At 42.0% G+C, this 18561-nt stretch overlaps 1 protein-coding gene across 1 annotated transcript in view; it reads left to right on the top strand.

The window, feature by feature from the left end:
- Window positions 1–18561, top strand: part of LOC127644120 (neuromedin-K receptor-like) — a 64539-nt gene that overhangs the window by 713 nt on the left and 45265 nt on the right. Inside the window, exon 2 of the mRNA XM_052127145.1 lies at window positions 16964–17152. Within this exon, the coding sequence (XP_051983105.1) occupies window positions 16964–17152 (189 nt within the window). The remainder of the gene's footprint in view (window positions 1–16963; window positions 17153–18561) is intronic.

Raw genomic sequence — 18561 nt, 5'->3', positions numbered from 1 at the left:
GTTTAGATTCTGCAGAGTATACAACACGAGCTGGATTGACTGCTGAAATTGAAAATATTCAGATTTCTAATATGTCAGTCAGATAATGTGATAATTCTATCTTATCACTAATTTTGATTTGTACACAAGACAACATTAAGTACCAATATGCCAGCTGGGTTTTCATTTAGGGATTTCAAATTGTATTCAATGTGACACCATCTGTAAAGGGTTTACTCCAAATGAAATGAATTGTAATTTAAAACTTTTGTATAAAATCATGACCACTCACAAAAGAGGTAACCTTATAAAAGCTTTTTTCTTTTACATGGGGGCTCCCCTCATGGGGGCTGCCATGTTAGGATCACATGATAAATTGAGTACTGCTCATTTATGCCTCCTACACACTACACGACTTTCTAAGATGTTGTATTGTGGATGTTCATACGGATCACAACTGTCTGTCTTGTCATGGAAGTCATAGGGCTTTCAAATTACACAAGGAATCGGCAACAGGGGTGAACGCATTACAAAACATTTCACTATTGATGAATCCCCGACGACTCTGCCTGGACTCCAAATTACATTTCACAACAGAGTACACGCAAGAAGTGATACGAGATATGAAAACAAATGCATGATCATATGTTATGCGTTTCAGATTATGATGTGTATGTATTTAACCGCCTTTATATTAATGTGTAAAGGCATTATATATTTTATTGGTTATAATATGAAAAGGTACCTCCTACTGAAAGATCTACCTTTTTGCTTACCTGACTGTCCAAAAGACAACTCTTGTCTTTCTCCACCCAGTTGTGGTACAGTTCAGATGAAACATCAAAAAGGCACTGGTGCTCCTGCCAGTATAACTTTTTATTGTATTTAAATCTAACCATTCAAAACGCATACAGTCTGAACAGCATAATATAATATTGCACCATATCAAAGAAAAATAAATAACAATTTGCAAAACTGCAGCATTCCACAAATTGAAATAAATGTAAAAAAGGATGCTATTACACATGTGCATTTCAAGTATAACTTTATTTGAATGTAGATAAACAAAGTGCATATAAATGTAACAATTCAAAACAAATACAATCTGAACAACATAACATCTTGGCTCCGCCCTCACTTACGCATCTTTGGTTCATTGGTTAACAAGGCGTTTCTGCTTGACAGGAACAACAGGTGAGGCGGTTAATCTGAGCAGACAGTCAGAAGGAATGTGTGTGTGCTTGAGCATTTAGGCCTGTATTATTTTCTTTCTTTTTTCTTTCTTTGAATTTGTTAATTCAATTCATTTAAATCTTTAGATTATTCACATCTTAATTTTTTTATATTATATGTATAAATAGATTCGGCTCTTCTGGTATGCGAGCCAGATCCCAACGTTCTCCTACAAGAGCCGGCTCTTAGAGCCGACAAGTTCGTGAATGACCCATCACTACTAGACATTTTGCTGGCATCGTTGATGCATCGGTGCTTCTCTGAAATTGCGTCTTTGAAAATTCATGCATTGTGATCGTCGCTCACGGGTGCGAGCTCCGATTTGCCTATAATTTCGGGCTTTTGTCGGCGATCTCCACAAAATGTGGGCGAGTGAAAATCGGGCCTAAAATTGTGTAGTGTAAACTCTATTAATCTCTGTAACCACCCTGTTATTGGACATTTTCACTCATACATTAAAAAAATCATGGCTGACTGTGAATAGTGAATATCTACAATGCCATCTGTAACTGAAAACTAACGATTTTGAATGATGCTACAGCCACGCCGCTAGTCCAAATGACACAAACAAAAGAAGTTACTGAGTGCACCTTTAGTATTCCTGTACAAAGCGAGTTGGATTCATATCAACTGGACAAATAATCTAGCTATTTATGTTCAGTTTGATTGTAGTGTGTTATAACATGTATGTTAAAAGCATTATTTTTCTCTGATGGGGAAAGTGCCTCAGGCAGTCTCTTAGCATATGCCTGACTTTTTGCAGTGAATGGCTGAACAATGACTGCGCTGACTCAGATTTATGGGTTGGTGAGCTCTTCTAACTTATTTACAGCACCTTCAGGGGCGTCTTTGGAGAAGCTTTACATGTGTTCTATTCATGGGAAGCACTAACACGGTGCAATCACTGCATTTTGAACCACATTCATAAACATAATTTGTTGAATAATTAAATAAGCATAATTAGAAAACTCGTTGCAAGCCTGAAATGAAAAGTCTCATATCAAGTTTAAATTCGATTTAACTTTTAATGATAGATTAGTGGTATGCTAAGTTATAAAAAAAAAAAAAAATGCAATCTATACCATACAAACCTTTACATTAAAATGTAAAAACCTAGGCTGCAGCCCTAGAAAGCACTATAAGGTATCATTGACACTCTCAATATGTAAAGGCTGTTCTAAAAGGTAGGAAGCATGGTTATGGCCCGATTTACCTGAATTCTTCCTATAGTATGATTAATAGAACTAAACAAAGAGTTGTTTTTGAGTGCATTATGCTTGCAAGAGATATCAAGTTTGGCCCAACAAGATCATTTATTATTTTTTACACATTCACGCTTGTCCCTTTTATTCTCATTCTTTAAGGTTTAAATCTTTTCTTTTTACAATGCACCTTAAAATGCATTTGCACATATTGGACAGGGAATGAATGCACACCAACACAATGGCAAATGAATTGGTCTTGCCCTGCATGCAGAAAGACTGAATTGATAGAGACAATTAGCCTGCACTTAGCACTACCAGAAAGCTATCTGTTCTGTGCTTTGTGCTCATTGATGTTAGTTCATCCTTGTCTCTAATCTAATGCAAATCAGAACAAAAAAGATCAACCAAAACCAACTGTAAATAACATGTTCCTTTATTAATGGGAGGAAATTAAGGTCTAATCCCTGATCTACAGCATAGAAGCCACAAGTTACTGACACAAAATATATTATTAATATTTTTATATTTTTATACTAGATGTTGAGCCATTGCCACAAGCAATGCTTTGGCACTTGTGAGACGTTTGAAGTCTTTATTTTCAGATACTCTGGATCCATGCTCTACAAAGGTAGATGTCATCTCTAATAGAGTTTTTTCAGCTTGCTTTATTGATGGCATGCTGAGCCATCTAATCTGCCATTTCCCCTCAGCACCCTGAAGACATTTTCTCATTTTTCCTCAACTTAATAATGTGAAAAGAATGCATATTAAATGGGATTTGTGTACTTCAGCAATAACCTTTCCAGACATACACGATTAGTTCCATGCAGTGTGCAAGTGTCTGTATATTTAGGTAGTTACTTAGGTAAAAACATTTTCTCAGCCCTTCATCATGAGTGGTGGAGTTTTTTAGTTAGCGAAATGTCGAATGACAGGAGTTATGCAAGACTGTTGAATAAGCACAAGTTTAGTCATATATAACTTCATAGTAGGGATGAGTTACAATAGTCGACGATGTGGTTGTTTGATTTTTTCTTAGAATTGTTTCCCTTTTTTAATGTTAATATTTTTAGCGCCAGTGCTTAAATTAACATGCTGACAGTGTACTGTGCTTAAGCTTTTAGAAAGTTTGCCGTCGCTACTGCCAGGAAAATGCACATGGACATTCTAGGCCAGGGGTGCCTACACTTTTTTGTGTGATGATCTACTTTTAAATGACCAACTCAATAAGATCTACCAACTAAAAAAAAAATCACAGTTTCATTTAAAATAAAAAAATGCTTGTTGGGGCTACTGCATGTATCCCTAAATGGAATTAATCTTCTAATTAATAAAAAAAATTTGATTCCATTCAGTTTTGCCTAATCCAGGCAGTAGTATCGCAATTTCGCGCTCTGTTCTCAGAAGTTCTTGGAAGTCGCGTATGCGCAAACCTAGTTGTCATGGCAACTGAATAAATAAAACATCGCCTGGTCAATATTTACTCGTCAAGTGCAAGTCAGACAGAAACTAAAAGATGGAAAGACATTATATTTATTTTTATTAAAATTTAACGAGAGTACATTTAAATTTTGTGCGATCTACCAGCATTGCCTTTGCGATCGACTGGAGATCGCGATCGACGTATTGGGCACCCTTGTTCTAGGCTGTTGCATAGCTGTTTTTTGAGTGTCTTGGGCCATGAGCGTTCCATTTTTAACATGATCAAATGTCAAGTTAAAACTGTTCCACTTTTAAAAATGTGTCTTAAGACCCATGTGTTCTGTTCCATTCCATTGCACTCTGTCTAGCTTCTTGTGAAGGCAATAACATGTCTTATCCACAGGCCTCCTGTGAATATCACATTTCTTCAATGGCATTTTGATTTAGTGCTTTTACTTGATGCTACATCCATTGCACTAGGTGTTAGTATAATTCAAGTTGACTGACAGCACAAAATAAAACATAAGTGCACCTTTAGTGATTTCTAAAGGTGCACTTAAAGTGACGTAAAGAGATTTCTGCCAAAGGTTCAACTGTCTAGTACTGATGTGCAAAACTACCACTACATATTTTCAAAATTGAGAAATGTACCGGTAGTTTTGCACATTCAAACTAGACAGTGAACATTTGGCAAATATCACTCTAGTATCAAAAAATAAGCATAACTTTACATTTTAAGGCTAATACCTGAAGCGCTGCTTATTAAAATCTTGTATGTGTTTAGACTCAGTGTGCTTTTGGCTCAGACTGACCTGAGCTATGACTTCCACCAAGTTAAATGTCAGGTTAATCAGATTCAGTATTCATTCATATGAATGGAGATCACTCTAAAATCAACCATAATAAACTATTCGGTAAATGTGGCAGGCAAGTCTGACATTGTAAACAAAACTGCTTTTATGTCTTGTCTTCATTAGGTTAAATATACTTAAAATATGAGTCAGGAAATTAAGAGTTAAATTAATTTGCATCACTGTCTCGAAGCTGATATTTTCTGAAAACCTTGAATAAATGGTTCACCGGCAAAACGTAGTTAACGAAGCTGATTGACCCACATGTTGGGACTAGTTGACCAAGGACTACGTAAGAAGCCTGAAAAACTGCTTGTTCCGTACTTACTCAACTTTCTGATGTCAGACAAATAAATACATTTGAACACATGACTGCCCACATTTACACGTTAAGAATGCCTATTTGGTATTCAGAAATGTGGCCTACCCAGTCACGTTGATGTAATAAGGAAAGAGCAGGTTATACAGTATATTCTTCTTCTTAAAAGAACAAACGATAGGAGTAAAATGTGGGAAAGTGTTGAAACATGCGCATGTTCCTGGCTTGGTGGAGCATCTACTGCGCTGCATAAAGCAGGTTTTTCAAAGAGGCTCTTATTTGAAGGATGGAGAAGTTAAAAACTATTGGGTTGAACAACAAACCTGCAGCCAAATGCTTTCACATGTAAAGAGGGTGTTTACATAGACTTTAAGGCACAGCAGCAAAAAACAGCCTGTATAATTCTAATGGTCAGAGAGAGAGAGAGGGTTCAAATGGTCATGCAAATATACTACTGTTTTTAGTGCAAACTATCTTTACAAACATTATAAGTGCACCTCAGGAGGAAAAATAATAAAAAGCCAATAATAAGATGACCCCTTTGAAACAAATTAATTATTTGGTTCAGCTATGACATCTCTCGGAAAGATTTAGTATGTCCATGTGTGTACGACATATTGATAGGATATTGTCTTAGCAGATTAGATCTGCTATGTTGCTGCTGCAGAGCAAGTACGGAGACTTGCTACTGCTAGATCATAGACATACTGAGTTAAACATATGGACAGGCTGTTGCTGCTGCACATTTAGAAAAATGCTTGACATGCAACATCAGCATTTATAACATGCTGCTGCACAATTAGACATACAGTACATTAAATACAATACCCATGCAGATCTAGACATGTGGAGCTGGGGAGATGGAGGGTCTCAGAAAAACCTTTGCAGCATGCTGCAGTGAAACCGGCTTGCAAACAAAGCAAATTTAAATGTTAGGCAAAGAGAGAGTATGCAAGTTGATTGGGCCCCTGATTACATGTCAAAGGACCATCAGCTTGTGCCATTTAGAGTTTCAAGCCCTTCTTTTATAATATGGAACAACAGAGGTGTTGTTGTTTTTTTTGCAACCAGTAAGCAACCAAAACATTCTTACTGCATGAGGAAAATTATATCAGACAAGAGAAAACCAAATTCATCGATAGTGTTCTTCATAGTTTTTTCCTGGGCTCAAAATGTCACACTGTGCTCTTGGCTCCAGGCTACATATAAAGTCCAGATTTTCTGTTGTGTTAGCTGTTACTGTTGTTTTGCTGGCAGGCAGTTACTGCACTTGTCCGTACAGCACTTGTGACGTTTGGATGGAATTTGCAGTGGGTCAGTGTGCCTGCACAGTAGCATTTGGATGAAAGTGTGAGATTTGTGCTGACACCACTTGCCCAGACAGTGTTTTCAGGACAATAAATGTTTAATTTCAGTGACTGAGAAATGGCATTGAAGACAAAAAGATTCCATTCTGGTGCATTCAGTGGTGTTTATGGATCTGTAATAGAACAGAATAGAGGAGGCTAGTAGGTTCAATCTCAGTTCGAATGCTTTGTCATCAGGGGTATTACACTCGACTGTGATAAAATGTATACAGTTTCAATGCCTTATAGGTGTACTGATCGGGTTTTGCTGATCGTCAATAGCCGATTAATTGGCTGATAGTTTTTAAAATATATAATATGATTGAAATATGTAAAATAATGCTGAACAAAAATGAACATGCCCCCATGCTGATTACATTCTCACAGACATTTTACATTTTGCATTACCTGACAATACTTCAATAAAGGACTCCCACACTTATACTGTCTTCAAAGCCTTCGCTGTAATTAGAAAAAAATATTAACTAAAATATTACAAGTCAAATGTTTTAGTCATTCAACAATAACATAAACACTGCCTTACAAAGCCAAATAGCTACTGCTTTATCAATATGGAAAATATTTAATATTTTATGTTATTGTCATATGAAATATATGAGGGAAGGTAAAGAGACAAAGAGAAAAAAGTATTGTCTTTTTAAATGCATTTTTAGAATGGCATTGTATATATTATATATCATGTGCCCTCTCATGAATATCAAATTAAAATCTCAGATTTATATATTTTACCATGCTCTTGCATTTCTTTTGCACATAACTACGTAATAACATAGGAAGCTTGAACAGAAGTTTATTTTGTCTGAACGGAGAAAAGTTCTGACATTTTATAGTCCAAAAAATATATAAAAGGTTCCAATGTTTACACAATGTACCGTGCCTGTGCTTTGTCTTTTAAAGCAAGCAACTGGCCAAGCGAAAGCAAAAACTAGCAGTATTTTCATATATGGTTAGCATTAACATGAAATTATTTTACTAATGTTGATCAACTTATTAATCTACTTAGCAAAAAATACTTCTTTGAAATGCTCATCTTTATAACCTAACTGTAATAAATTGATTGCTCCTCAACCCCTCGAAAAAGTGAGCTAATTAAGACGAAAGGTAAGCAGTTTCCATTCTTGACTTTGGAATATTGTTCTAACCATTTGCTTTCAAACAAATCTCCTCTCCACCTTGTCAGCAATGCAGTTGTCAAGTGCAGCATTTAGTTATATACAAATAAACTGTCTAACCACCTTTTAAAATAACTGATTTATTGTACTATGACTACATGTAATAATAATGTGTACTGTGTACATACCTTTGCTTTTCTATGCCATTGTTTTAAATCTGCTTCTAAAGTCCATCTATCTGTGTAGCCTAGTCACGTGGCACAACATTCTCAATTTAGAGTCAGAGATGTGTTTTTTTTTTTAAATCTCTAGAGTGTGATTTTATACTGTAGAACTAAGACATTCCAAATGTAGAACCCTCCTGCACCGGCCATGGAGGAATAAAACAAAACAAAACATCGGAAATTATTGCCGTTGATTTTTTCAGAAAGCTGGTAGTTAAAAAAATGCAAACCGTTAAATGTGAGTCAACCTCTAATATGCATGTCCATATCTTATACTAGGGGTGGGAATTAGTAGGGACCAGGCCATACAATATAATACGATGTTATACAATATACAATATTGTCTGTGTTCACAACTTTCCCAATAATGGTGGGGACTTTGATTAATCGGTCATTTTGATTTAGTTCACTGATATTTTCAGTGACCATTTCTACAGATTACATGTTTACATCGCTTCTTTTTGCGAAAGTTTTGGGAGGCTAACCCGTTAGAAAATTAACCATGGTTTAACTATAGTAATATTGTTGTAACCATGTTTTTTATTGAAAACCATAGTTTTGATGCAATTAGCCACAATAATATGGTATTAATATTGTAAACATGATTCATTTTGTGGTTACTATAATTTTAATACAAAATACCATGGTGATAGTGTGGTTACTATAGTAAAATCATGGTTATTTTTTGTGAGGGACAGTTAGGGTTAGGTTAAGGTGTTGGGGTTTGTGTAGGGTGTCTTTGGGACTCTAAATAAACACAATAAACATGCTGCAGTGATACCCCTATATTGGAAATTAGGGTGTAAATAGCATCTACCTTTATTTGCACCAGGATGCAATAGCATATGCCTTAATGTTTTGATTAAGTCATTGTGTCATTAATTCAACTGATTTGTTTAAAAGTACCTAGACATTAATGACCAGAACAATGAGAGTCAATGAAATCAAACCGTTCATTTAATAGATTCATTAAAAAAATAAAATATACAAAAACTGATTAGTTTATGAACAAAACACTACTAGTATAAGAGCAGTGCAGAGAGCAGTGTTGTTCATTTTGATTTAGATAACTTATTTGTTCAGTGACTGTTTCTGTAGATTGCGTATTTACACCAGTAGCTTGCAAAAAATGAGCTTCTTTTAAAGCTGCAATGTGTCATTTCTGTACCACTAGCACCACGATTGGAGTTGCAAAAATAAACATTGTTTTCAAAAAGCTGAATATGCACTCTGTTTTCTGTTGACCGAACAAACAGATAGTCCCGCCTCCAACTCATTCCATTGGTTCAGTCAGCGTTGTTGTGTTGGGATGGGTTGGATAGCCTCTCAAAACAAGAATTTTTGGTCTCACTTTATATTGGGTGTCTTTAACAACTATGTACATTAAAATACATACAATACAATTAATTTATTTTGTAACAACAATGCAAAATTTCCACAAGATTCACATTTTCTGTTACTGAGGTTAAGGTACAAGTAGGTTTAGGAGTAGGGGTAAGTTTTAGATTAGGGTTAGGGTTTAGTGTTGGCATATGGTTAGATATAGGATTGGGGTAATGTTAACAGTATAACTACAGATGTAATTAAATGCAGGTACTTTGAATGTAAATACAGTGCAACAACGTGTATGTACATAATTAGTACATTGTATCAAATGTTTAAGTACTTAGTTGTCAAAGACTTCTAATATAATATGGGTCTGAATTTTTATAGCACCACAGAAAGACAGTGTTTATAGTTTTCGAGAAATGTACCTACAAATGGCTTGCTTACTTTTATCTCTGCATATTAAGTTGGGATAGTTATTTTTACTGTGAAGTATTTTAACACTGAAAAATTTGCACACTTTAACTTTAGGTTATAAGTAGGGATGTGTATCCAATACCGGTATCATGTCTGATACCTCGCTCATGTACTCGTAAACATTTTTCTATACCAAAAAGCCTGAAGTACGAATGTCATTACGTAAACATTCAGCGCTCAAATTTAAATCACGTTATATCCTTGTGAGATAATTTTATTGCAGAATTTGCTATTTAATTATTAAATATATCGTTTGCATGAGTGGCGTGCTGTGAATTTGAATGTGTGTAGAAAGTGTTGTGTGACACAAGCTGCATTGATAATTTTCAGTCCTCCTTGGCTCATACAGGCAACATCGTTTTGAGCATCGAGCGCTCTGTTTGAAGCAGATAACAGTGAACAGTGCACAAATGACTTTGTAGCATGTGTAAATTGCACAATAAATTGCTGGAATTTTGGCCCATTGTTGTCCTTAAGCCATTTTGACACAACTTTGGAGGTATGCTTGGGGTCATTGTTCATTTGGAAGACCCATTTTTGACCGAGCTTTAACTTCCTGCCTGATGTCTTGAGATGTTGCTTCAATATATCCACATACATTTCCATCCTCATGATACCGTCTCGGTTACTGACGTAACCTCCGTTCCCTGATGGAGGGAACGAGACGTTGTGTCGCTGAGTTGACACTAGGGGTCGCTCCTGCAGAGCACGCCCATCTCTGATTTTGAGAAAAGGCCAATGAGAATTGGCGTGTGGAATTTGCATGCCACTCCCCCGGACATACTGGTATAAAAGGAGTGACGCTGCAAATACACATCAGGTATCGCACTGAGGAGCTGAGCCAAAGACCCGGCGCTTTCAGCGGATGGTTCAGTATTGTGGCTAGCGGGAACACAACGTCTCGTTCCCTCCATCAGGGAATGGAGGTTACGTCAGTAACCGAGACGTTCCCCGTCTGTCACTCAGTCGATGTTGTGTCGCTGAGTTGACACTAGGGGTCCCATGGAAAACGCCACAGAGCTGAACCGAGTTACGCAGACAAGCGTTGCGAGACGGGCAATCCTCTGTGTGCCTAGTAGCCAGCGCAGCAAGCCGTCGCATAACTACCCCAACACACTGGCAGGCATGAAGCGGTCCCCTGCACCTAGGGGGAACAGCTAACTGCTCAGAAGTATAAGGACTTCTCTCTATTTTTGTCCCCTGTAAAAGGAACGCAAGGAACACAACTGGGGAAAAGAGCGCACGTCTTCACCTCAAGGGAGGGGAAAGGCGCTATGCACAAGCGATACACCCGGCCAGCTGAACCGAACTTACCTGTTTGTGTCACCTGATAACACACGGGACGAAACTGGCTCAACTCTGAGGTTATAGAACCTCGCAAAGGTGTTAGGTGTTGCCCAACACGCGGCTCTACATATGTCTGCTAGAGAGGCGCCATGGGACAACGCCCATGAAGCCACAACGCCCCTGGTAGAATGGGCTCGTAGGCCAGCAGGGGGCGGCACGTGCTGGGTGTGGTATGCCATCGTGATGGCATCGACGACCCAGTGGGCGATCCTCTGTTTGGAGACAGCGCTTCCCTTCCGCTATCCGCCAAAGCAAACAAAGAGCTGCTCGGAGCTTCTAAAGCTCTGCGTGCGGTCCAAGTAGATGCGAAGAGCACGCACCGGACACAGCAACGTAAAGGTTGGGTCTGCCTCCTCCAGGGGCAGCGCTTGCAGGTTCACCACTTGATCCCTAAAGGGGGTCGTGGTAACCTTGGGCACATAGCCCGGTCGGGGTCTCAGGATGACGTGAGAGTAAGCTGGACCGAACTCTAGGCACAGTTCGCTAACAGAGAACGCCTGCAGGTCCCCTACCCTCTTGATGGAGGTGAGCGCCGTCAGGAGGGCGGTCTTCAGAGAGAGCGCCTTTAGCTCTGCTGACTCAAGGGGCTCAAAGGGAGCTCCCCGAAGGACCACGGAGAGGTTCCATGAGGGAACGAGGCGCGGCCTGGGGGGGTTTAACCTCCTTGCACCCCTCAGGAACCTGATGATCAAATCGTGCTTCCCTAAATACTTACCTTCCACTGCATCGTGATGTGGCGATATAGCGGCTACATACACCTTCAAGGTGTCCCTCCAACCTTTCCTGCAGAAAGGAAAGCACTGATCCAACTGCGCATCTCTGGGGGTCTTCACCACGGGAAGAACACCACTGAGCAAACAGACGGCACTTCAGGCCGTAAAGACGCCTCGTTGAGGGGGCTCTCGCCTGAGTGATCGTGTCTACCACCACGGGTGGTAGGCCACCTAAGTCTACCGTGTCCCGTCCAAGGGCCAGACATGGAGATTCCAGAGGTCTGGTCGCGGGTTCCAGATGGTCCAGATAAGAAAGAAGGTCCTTCCTCAGGGGAATTCAGCAGGGGGGGCTGTCGCGAGGAGCGTGAGGTCCGAGAACCAGATACGGGAGGGCCAATAAGGGGCCACTAAGAGGACCTGCTCCCTGTCCTCCCTGACTTTGCACAACATCTGTGCAAGTAGGCTCACTGGGGGAAACGCATACTTGCGAAGCCCCGGGGGCCAGCTGTGTGTCAAGGCATCTGTGCCGAGGGGGCCTATCTGAACGTACGCAGACAGCTCAGCACTGACTGTGCGTGCTCGCTGGTGAGATGCGCCAACATTGAGACCGAGTCCAACTCCATACCGAGAAAAGAGATGCTCTGAACTGGGACGAGCTTGCTCTTTTCCCAGTTGACCCGAAGCCCCAAGTGGCTGAGGTGCCTGAGCACCAAGTCCCTGTGAGCGCACAACATGTCTCGCGAGTGAGCTAAGATTAGCCAGTCATCGAGATAGTTGAGGATGCGGATGCCCGCTTCCCTCAATGGGGCAAGGGCTGCCTCTGCGACCTTCGTGAAGGCGCGAGGGGACAGGGACAGGCCTAGGGGAGGACTTTGTATTGATATGCCTGACCCTCGAAGGCAAACCGGAGAAAGGGTCTGTGCCGATTAAGGATCGAGACATGAAAGTACGCGTCCTTCAGGTCTACCGCCGCGAACCAATCCAGATGCCGGACGCTCGCTAGAATGCGTCTCTGCATGAGCATCTTGAACGGGAGTCTGTGCAGAGCCCGGTTCAGAACTCGCAGGTCGAGGATTGGCCACAACCCGCCGCCTTTTTTGGGTACGATGAAGTAGGGGCTGTAAAACCCCTTCTTCATCTCGGCTGGAGGGACAGGCTCTACCGCGCCCTTCTGTAGGAGGGAGGCGATTTCCGCACGCAAGCCAGCGGCGTTCTCGCCTCTCACCATGGTGGGGCGGACGCCGTTGAACCTGGGCGGGTGCCTGGTGAACTGAATCGCATAGCCGAGTCGGACGGTCCTGATCAACCAACACGACGGGTTGGGTAGCGCGAGCCACGCCCCCAAACTCAGAGCGAGAGGGACCAAGGGTACTATAGCATCGGACGTACCGGCAGGCGGGGCCTCGCGACTGGGCGGAGCCCGGGGTGCTGAGTCTAGGGACATCGAAGTACTTACCTGGCTCCTTGTGACCGCTCCCGGAACGGCCTGGGACGGGGGAGGAAGAATTTCGTCGGCTCGGGGGCGGGGTTGTGCCACAGCTGGGCGCGTGGAAGAGGAAGACCCGGTTCTAGGGCGCTGTACCTGCCAAAGAGAGCCGGTGGCCGGCAGTCGCCGTCCTGCGGGTAGCTCCGCGCCAGGGCTGGCCCCGAGGGGCGGACTGTGGTGGGGCTGGCGTTGGTACCGCAGGGGGATGCGCTGGGCGACGAGCAGACGGGGTGCTGGGCCTGTAGCTCCGCCTGGGCAGGATGTGCTGTATAGCCTCCCTCTGCCTCCTTACCATTGTGAACTGCCGGGCGAAGTGTCCAACAGTGTCGCCAAACAGTCACCTGGGAGATGGGGGCGTCAAGGAAACGTATCTTGTCAGCCTCTCGCAACTCGACCAGGATGAGCCATAGGTTGTGCTCCTGGACCACCAAGGTGGACATCGCCTGCCCGAGAGCCCGCGCCGTGACCTTCGTTGCCCGGAGGGCGAAGTCGGTCGCCGAATGCAGCTCCTGCATTAGACCCGGGTCAGGACCACCCTCGTGTAGTTCTCTAAGTACCTTGGCTTGGTGCACCTGCAGGAGTGCCATGGCATGTAAGGCGGAGGCGGCGGGTCCAGCAGCACTGTAGGCTTTAGCCGTCAGAGACGACGTCAGCCTACAGGCCCTGGACAGAAGCGTCGGGCGGTGGAGGCGTTTTGCGGGCATAAGTGCACCGCGACCGCTTGGTCTACCTGGGGAATCGCCGTGTAGCCCCTTGCCGCCCCGCCGTCGAGGGTAGTGAGAGCGGAGGAGCTTACCGCTCGTGTGCGGGCAGTGAAAGGTGCGTGCCACGAGCGCGTAAGCTCCTCATGCACCTCCAGGAAGAAAGGAACGGGGGCTCCAGGAACCAATCGTCGAGCCGCGAGGGTTCGGGGGGGCGGAGGGTTCCATTCCAGCCCGACACTCGCGGCTGCCTGGGCAAGCATGGCTGTCAGCTCCGCATCAGCCTGCGACTGAGCCGCCGCACCCGAGGGTGGGAGCTCAGCCGAGTCTTCAGCGTCAGACATGACAAACCCGCTCTCCGATGCCGCGATCGAAATCTCATCGTCGTCACGTGATCGCGGGTCCGCTATGAAGCGAGCCGGCAATCAGCGCTCAGCCTCGGTTGGAGCATACGAGCGTGGCGGGGAGTGGGAGGTCCGTGGGGTTGTACCCGGCGGAGAGGCTCCCACTGAGGTCCCCATATTGCCCCCAGCGCTAGCTGACACCGCCTCAAACCCGTAGGTAGAAGGACCGAGTCGGGGAGCGGCTGGGGTGCCCCACGCTCTTACGAGTGCGAGGCGTGACCGCAGCGTAGCCATGGGCATGCTCTCGCAGTGAGAGCATGAACCATCCATGAATGCTGACTCTGCGTGGGTAGCACCCAGGCACAAGAGGCAGCGATCGTGGCCATCAGATGGGGAGAGAGAACGACCGCAACCAGGAAACACACACAAACGGAAAGACATCTTGAAAAAGACGCTTCACCGTTGGTGCCACTCTTTTAATGTTTTTTTTTTAATTTTATATATATATATGTATACGAGAGTATAAATGTATATATAAACGAAGTTATTCACTCCGTAACTCTTTTATCAGCTGCTGAAGCGCCCAGGGGTGTATGCTCAGCACAACGTGAGATATGACTGGAACAGCAGAGGAATTCAGCTCTATGACTGCTCTCTCGGCTCCGAAAAAGATATCTGATGTGTATTTGCATCGTCAATCCTTTTATACCCGTATGTCCGGGGGAGTGGCATGCAAATTCCACACGCCAATTCTCATTGGCCTTTTCTTAAAATCAGAGATGGCTGTGCTCCGCAGGAACGACCCCTAGTGTCAACTCAGCGACACAACGTCGACTGAGTGACAGACGGGGAACATCTATTTTGTAAAGTGCACAAGACGCCTGCAGCAAAGCACCCCCACAACATGATGCTTTGGCTTGCAAGTCTCACCCTTTTTCCTCCAAACATAACAATGGCCATTATGGCATAACAGTTCAATTTATGTTTTATTAGACCAGAGGACATTTCTCCAAAAAGTAAGATCTTTGTCCCCATGTGCACTTGCAAACTGTAGTCTGGCTTTTTTATAGTGGTTTTGGAGCAGTTGCATCCTCCTTGCTGAGCAGCCTTTCAGGTTGTGCCGATATAGGACTCGTTTTACTGTGGATATAGATACTTGTCTACCTCTTTCCTCCAGCATCTTCACAAGGTCCTTTGCTGTTGTTCTGGGATTGATTTGCACTTTTTGCACCAAACTACATTAATGTCTTGGTGACAGAATACATCACCTTCCTGAGCAGTATGATGGCTGTGTGGTCCTGTGGTGTTTATACTTGCATACTATTGTTTGTACAGTTGAATGTGGTACCTTCAGGCATTTGGAAATTGCTCCCAAGGATGAACCAGACTTGTGGAGGTCCACAATGTTTTTTTTTTTTTAGGTGTTGGCTGATTTCTTTTGATTTCCCCCTTGATGTCAAGCAAAGAGGCACTGGGTTTGAAGATAGGCATTAAAATAAATCCACAGGTACACCTCCAATTCAGTACACCTCCTATCAGAAGCTAACTGGCTAATTGCATGTGATACTGTTGTGTAATGTTAACCAGTAAAAATTTGCATTGAATTTCGAACTTAGTGGTTTGTTTTTTCAGCAAGTTACGATATGATGTCGCTCTGTTTACTATGGTTACTAAGACTATATGTCTTCTCAACTGGTCAATTGCAGATCACTTGTAAGTAGCTCTTAGTAGCCAATCCGAACACAGGAGGCAGGACACTGTATTTGTGATCAGGCTGTCTTGTTATAGGACTTTTTGACAAAATCCATCTTTCTTTCCACGGTGGGTAAATATTGTTTCACTTCTATTCCGCAACACTACCATGATGTGAGTCACGTTCACTGATCCAGTCTGACATAATGTTGCACAGTGTGCCATGGCGATATCAATGCGTTCAGATCATACAGTCTGACAAGCAACAATCGTAAAGGACTATTATAAATCGTACAGTGTGCACCTGCCTTAATATGCCTTCAAAAGTGCTTTAATGTCCATATTTTGAAGTATCCTTCACTGCGCAAGAGAATACTTGGCTGTCTAACAAGCCATTCTCAGCTTACAAGAGGAAGACCTTAAAAAAGCAAATGGCTTGTTATCACTCTTGAATGATTCTAAATATGTTAACCACAAAGGGCAGCCCAATATTTTTATGTTATAGTACAAAGTTCATATGTAATCAATGGCATATGATTGGGGTCAGATAATTACCGAATCACCATTAAAGTAGCATACAACTCTACAACTTGTGTGCTATTTCCAAGTCTTCTGAAGTCATATGGTAACTTTTTGTGAGAAACAGAACAAAGTGTATGTTGTTATTCGCTGAAAAGAGCCAGAGTTAATTGGGGCTCGCATTGAAATTCAGATATGGTGCTTTTAGAAGTGTCGCACCAGGTTTGATGTTATTGTTGTCAAACACCAGAAGAGCGTTTCGTTCTTTAGAATGTCTCCTTTTATGTTTTATGAAAAAAAATAATAATCACATCATGCAAGTTTGGAACAACATGAGAGTATGCAAATAATGACAACTTTTCACTTTAGGGTAAACTATTCCTTTCAAGACATTCCTTTCAGGTTGAATTCTTGTATTGTTTCTTCATGAAAGATTTCACTCCCTCCTGCAGCAGAACAGATATGAATGCTCCACTCTTTGATGTAACCCATTATCAATCAGCTATTAGATCATCACACAACATGGAAATTGAAAATTGCCCATTTGTGGTCTGTTTGTGATATCTTGTGTGTATGTGTTATAGATGTAAGTCATACTGTGTCTGAGACATAAGACTGAGAAGTGTTCTGTTTGTATATTGTACAGGTATATGGCCATCATTCATCCCCTGAAACCACGTTTCTCTGCCACAGCCACTAAGGTGGTCATTGTGTGTATATGGGTGCTGGCGGTGGTTTTGGCCTTTCCCCTCTGTTTCTTTTCAACCATCAAAAAAGTACCCAGACGGACCCTTTGCTACGTTGCCTGGCCCAGACCTGCAGAGGACCCTTTCATGTGAGAGCTCTTTAAATATGCATGCACAATTATTTGTACCTTTCCTTCCAACTTGTTTGTAAAGTACTTTGAACCACAATCTTGTTTGAAAGGTGCTATATACATGAAAGGAATATTTCACCTAAAAATTAAAATACTGTCATGAACTTACCCTAATATCACTCCAAACCCACATGCTTTTCTTTCGCAAAAGGTAATTGTTTAAAAAGTCTTCACAAGGTTTATTTTCCATACAATGCTATGCAACTGAATAGGGACTAAACACCCCCCCACCCCCCAAAAAATACACCATAATCCACTGTAAAAGTAAACGATATGCACTCATATTCTAAGTCTTCTGAAGCTACACGATCACTTTATTTAAAATTGTATTCTGTTCATCACAAAAAAGTGATCGCATGGCTTCAAAAGACTTGGAATGTAGTGGATGAGTGGTATTAATTACCTTTAAAGTGATTTTTGTGTCTGTCTGAATCATTTTTCACTTGCATTGTATGGCACACAAACCCTGTGAAGACTTTTTTTAAATGTACAATTTTGGGCGAACTATTCCTTTGGCTTTCTGGAGCACTTTGGCTGCCGTTGCATCATCCAGGTGGATGCTGCACACTGGTGGTGGTTGACAAGATTCCCCCTATAATACAGTATGTACGTAGAGTGCTTTGAATGTTTAGAAATGTGCTATATACATTTTATAATTACATTTATAATAATTTAATTTATGTTATTTCTATGTTAAATATAATTTTTTCAAGTTTGCATTTACTGTAGCTATTTGGAAACATCATCTGTGTCAAACAGTTAAACAATAGTTTCTGATGAGCAGAAGGTTGCTGATTCGATCCCCACAGCCACCACCATTGTGTCCTTGAGCAAGGCACTTATCTCCTGGTTGCTCCGGGGGGATTGTCCCTGTATTAAGTGGCCTGTAAATTGCTTTAGATAAAAGCGTCTGCCAAATGCATAAATGTAAATGCAATAGTGGTTTAACAGTGTATAATTTTAGTGGTTTAACAGTGGCATATTTGTGTCTTATATCTGCACACTGTAGGATTTTTGCCATGGTCTTGCCATCTGAGACAAAATTAGCAGTTCATGAAAGATGTTTAATTTTAAAGGTGCGCTCGGTAGATTTTATGTTGTGCTGATACCTAGTTCTCATAATCAGTATCGTAAAGTATCGTAGTATTGTAAAAATTAGCTATTTGCAATATCCATGACAAATTTATTCCACAATTGAAAGCGTCCAAGTAGAGGAGATTATTGAGATAAATTGAGTACTATATGGCTGGTCTTATGATCTCAACATGGTGGCGTTCATGAATGTACACCCAGAACTATGTAGACTAAAGCAGATTTTTCTCTAAAACTGATATGACTAGAGTCTTAATCACGTGAGAGATCATTTT

This window comes from Xyrauchen texanus, chromosome 5 (assembly GCF_025860055.1).
Source record: "Xyrauchen texanus isolate HMW12.3.18 chromosome 5, RBS_HiC_50CHRs, whole genome shotgun sequence".
Taxonomy (NCBI): domain Eukaryota; kingdom Metazoa; phylum Chordata; class Actinopteri; order Cypriniformes; family Catostomidae; genus Xyrauchen; species Xyrauchen texanus.
The sequence above is the reverse complement of the archived record's forward strand: the minus strand, read 5'-3'. Positions and strand labels throughout refer to the sequence as shown.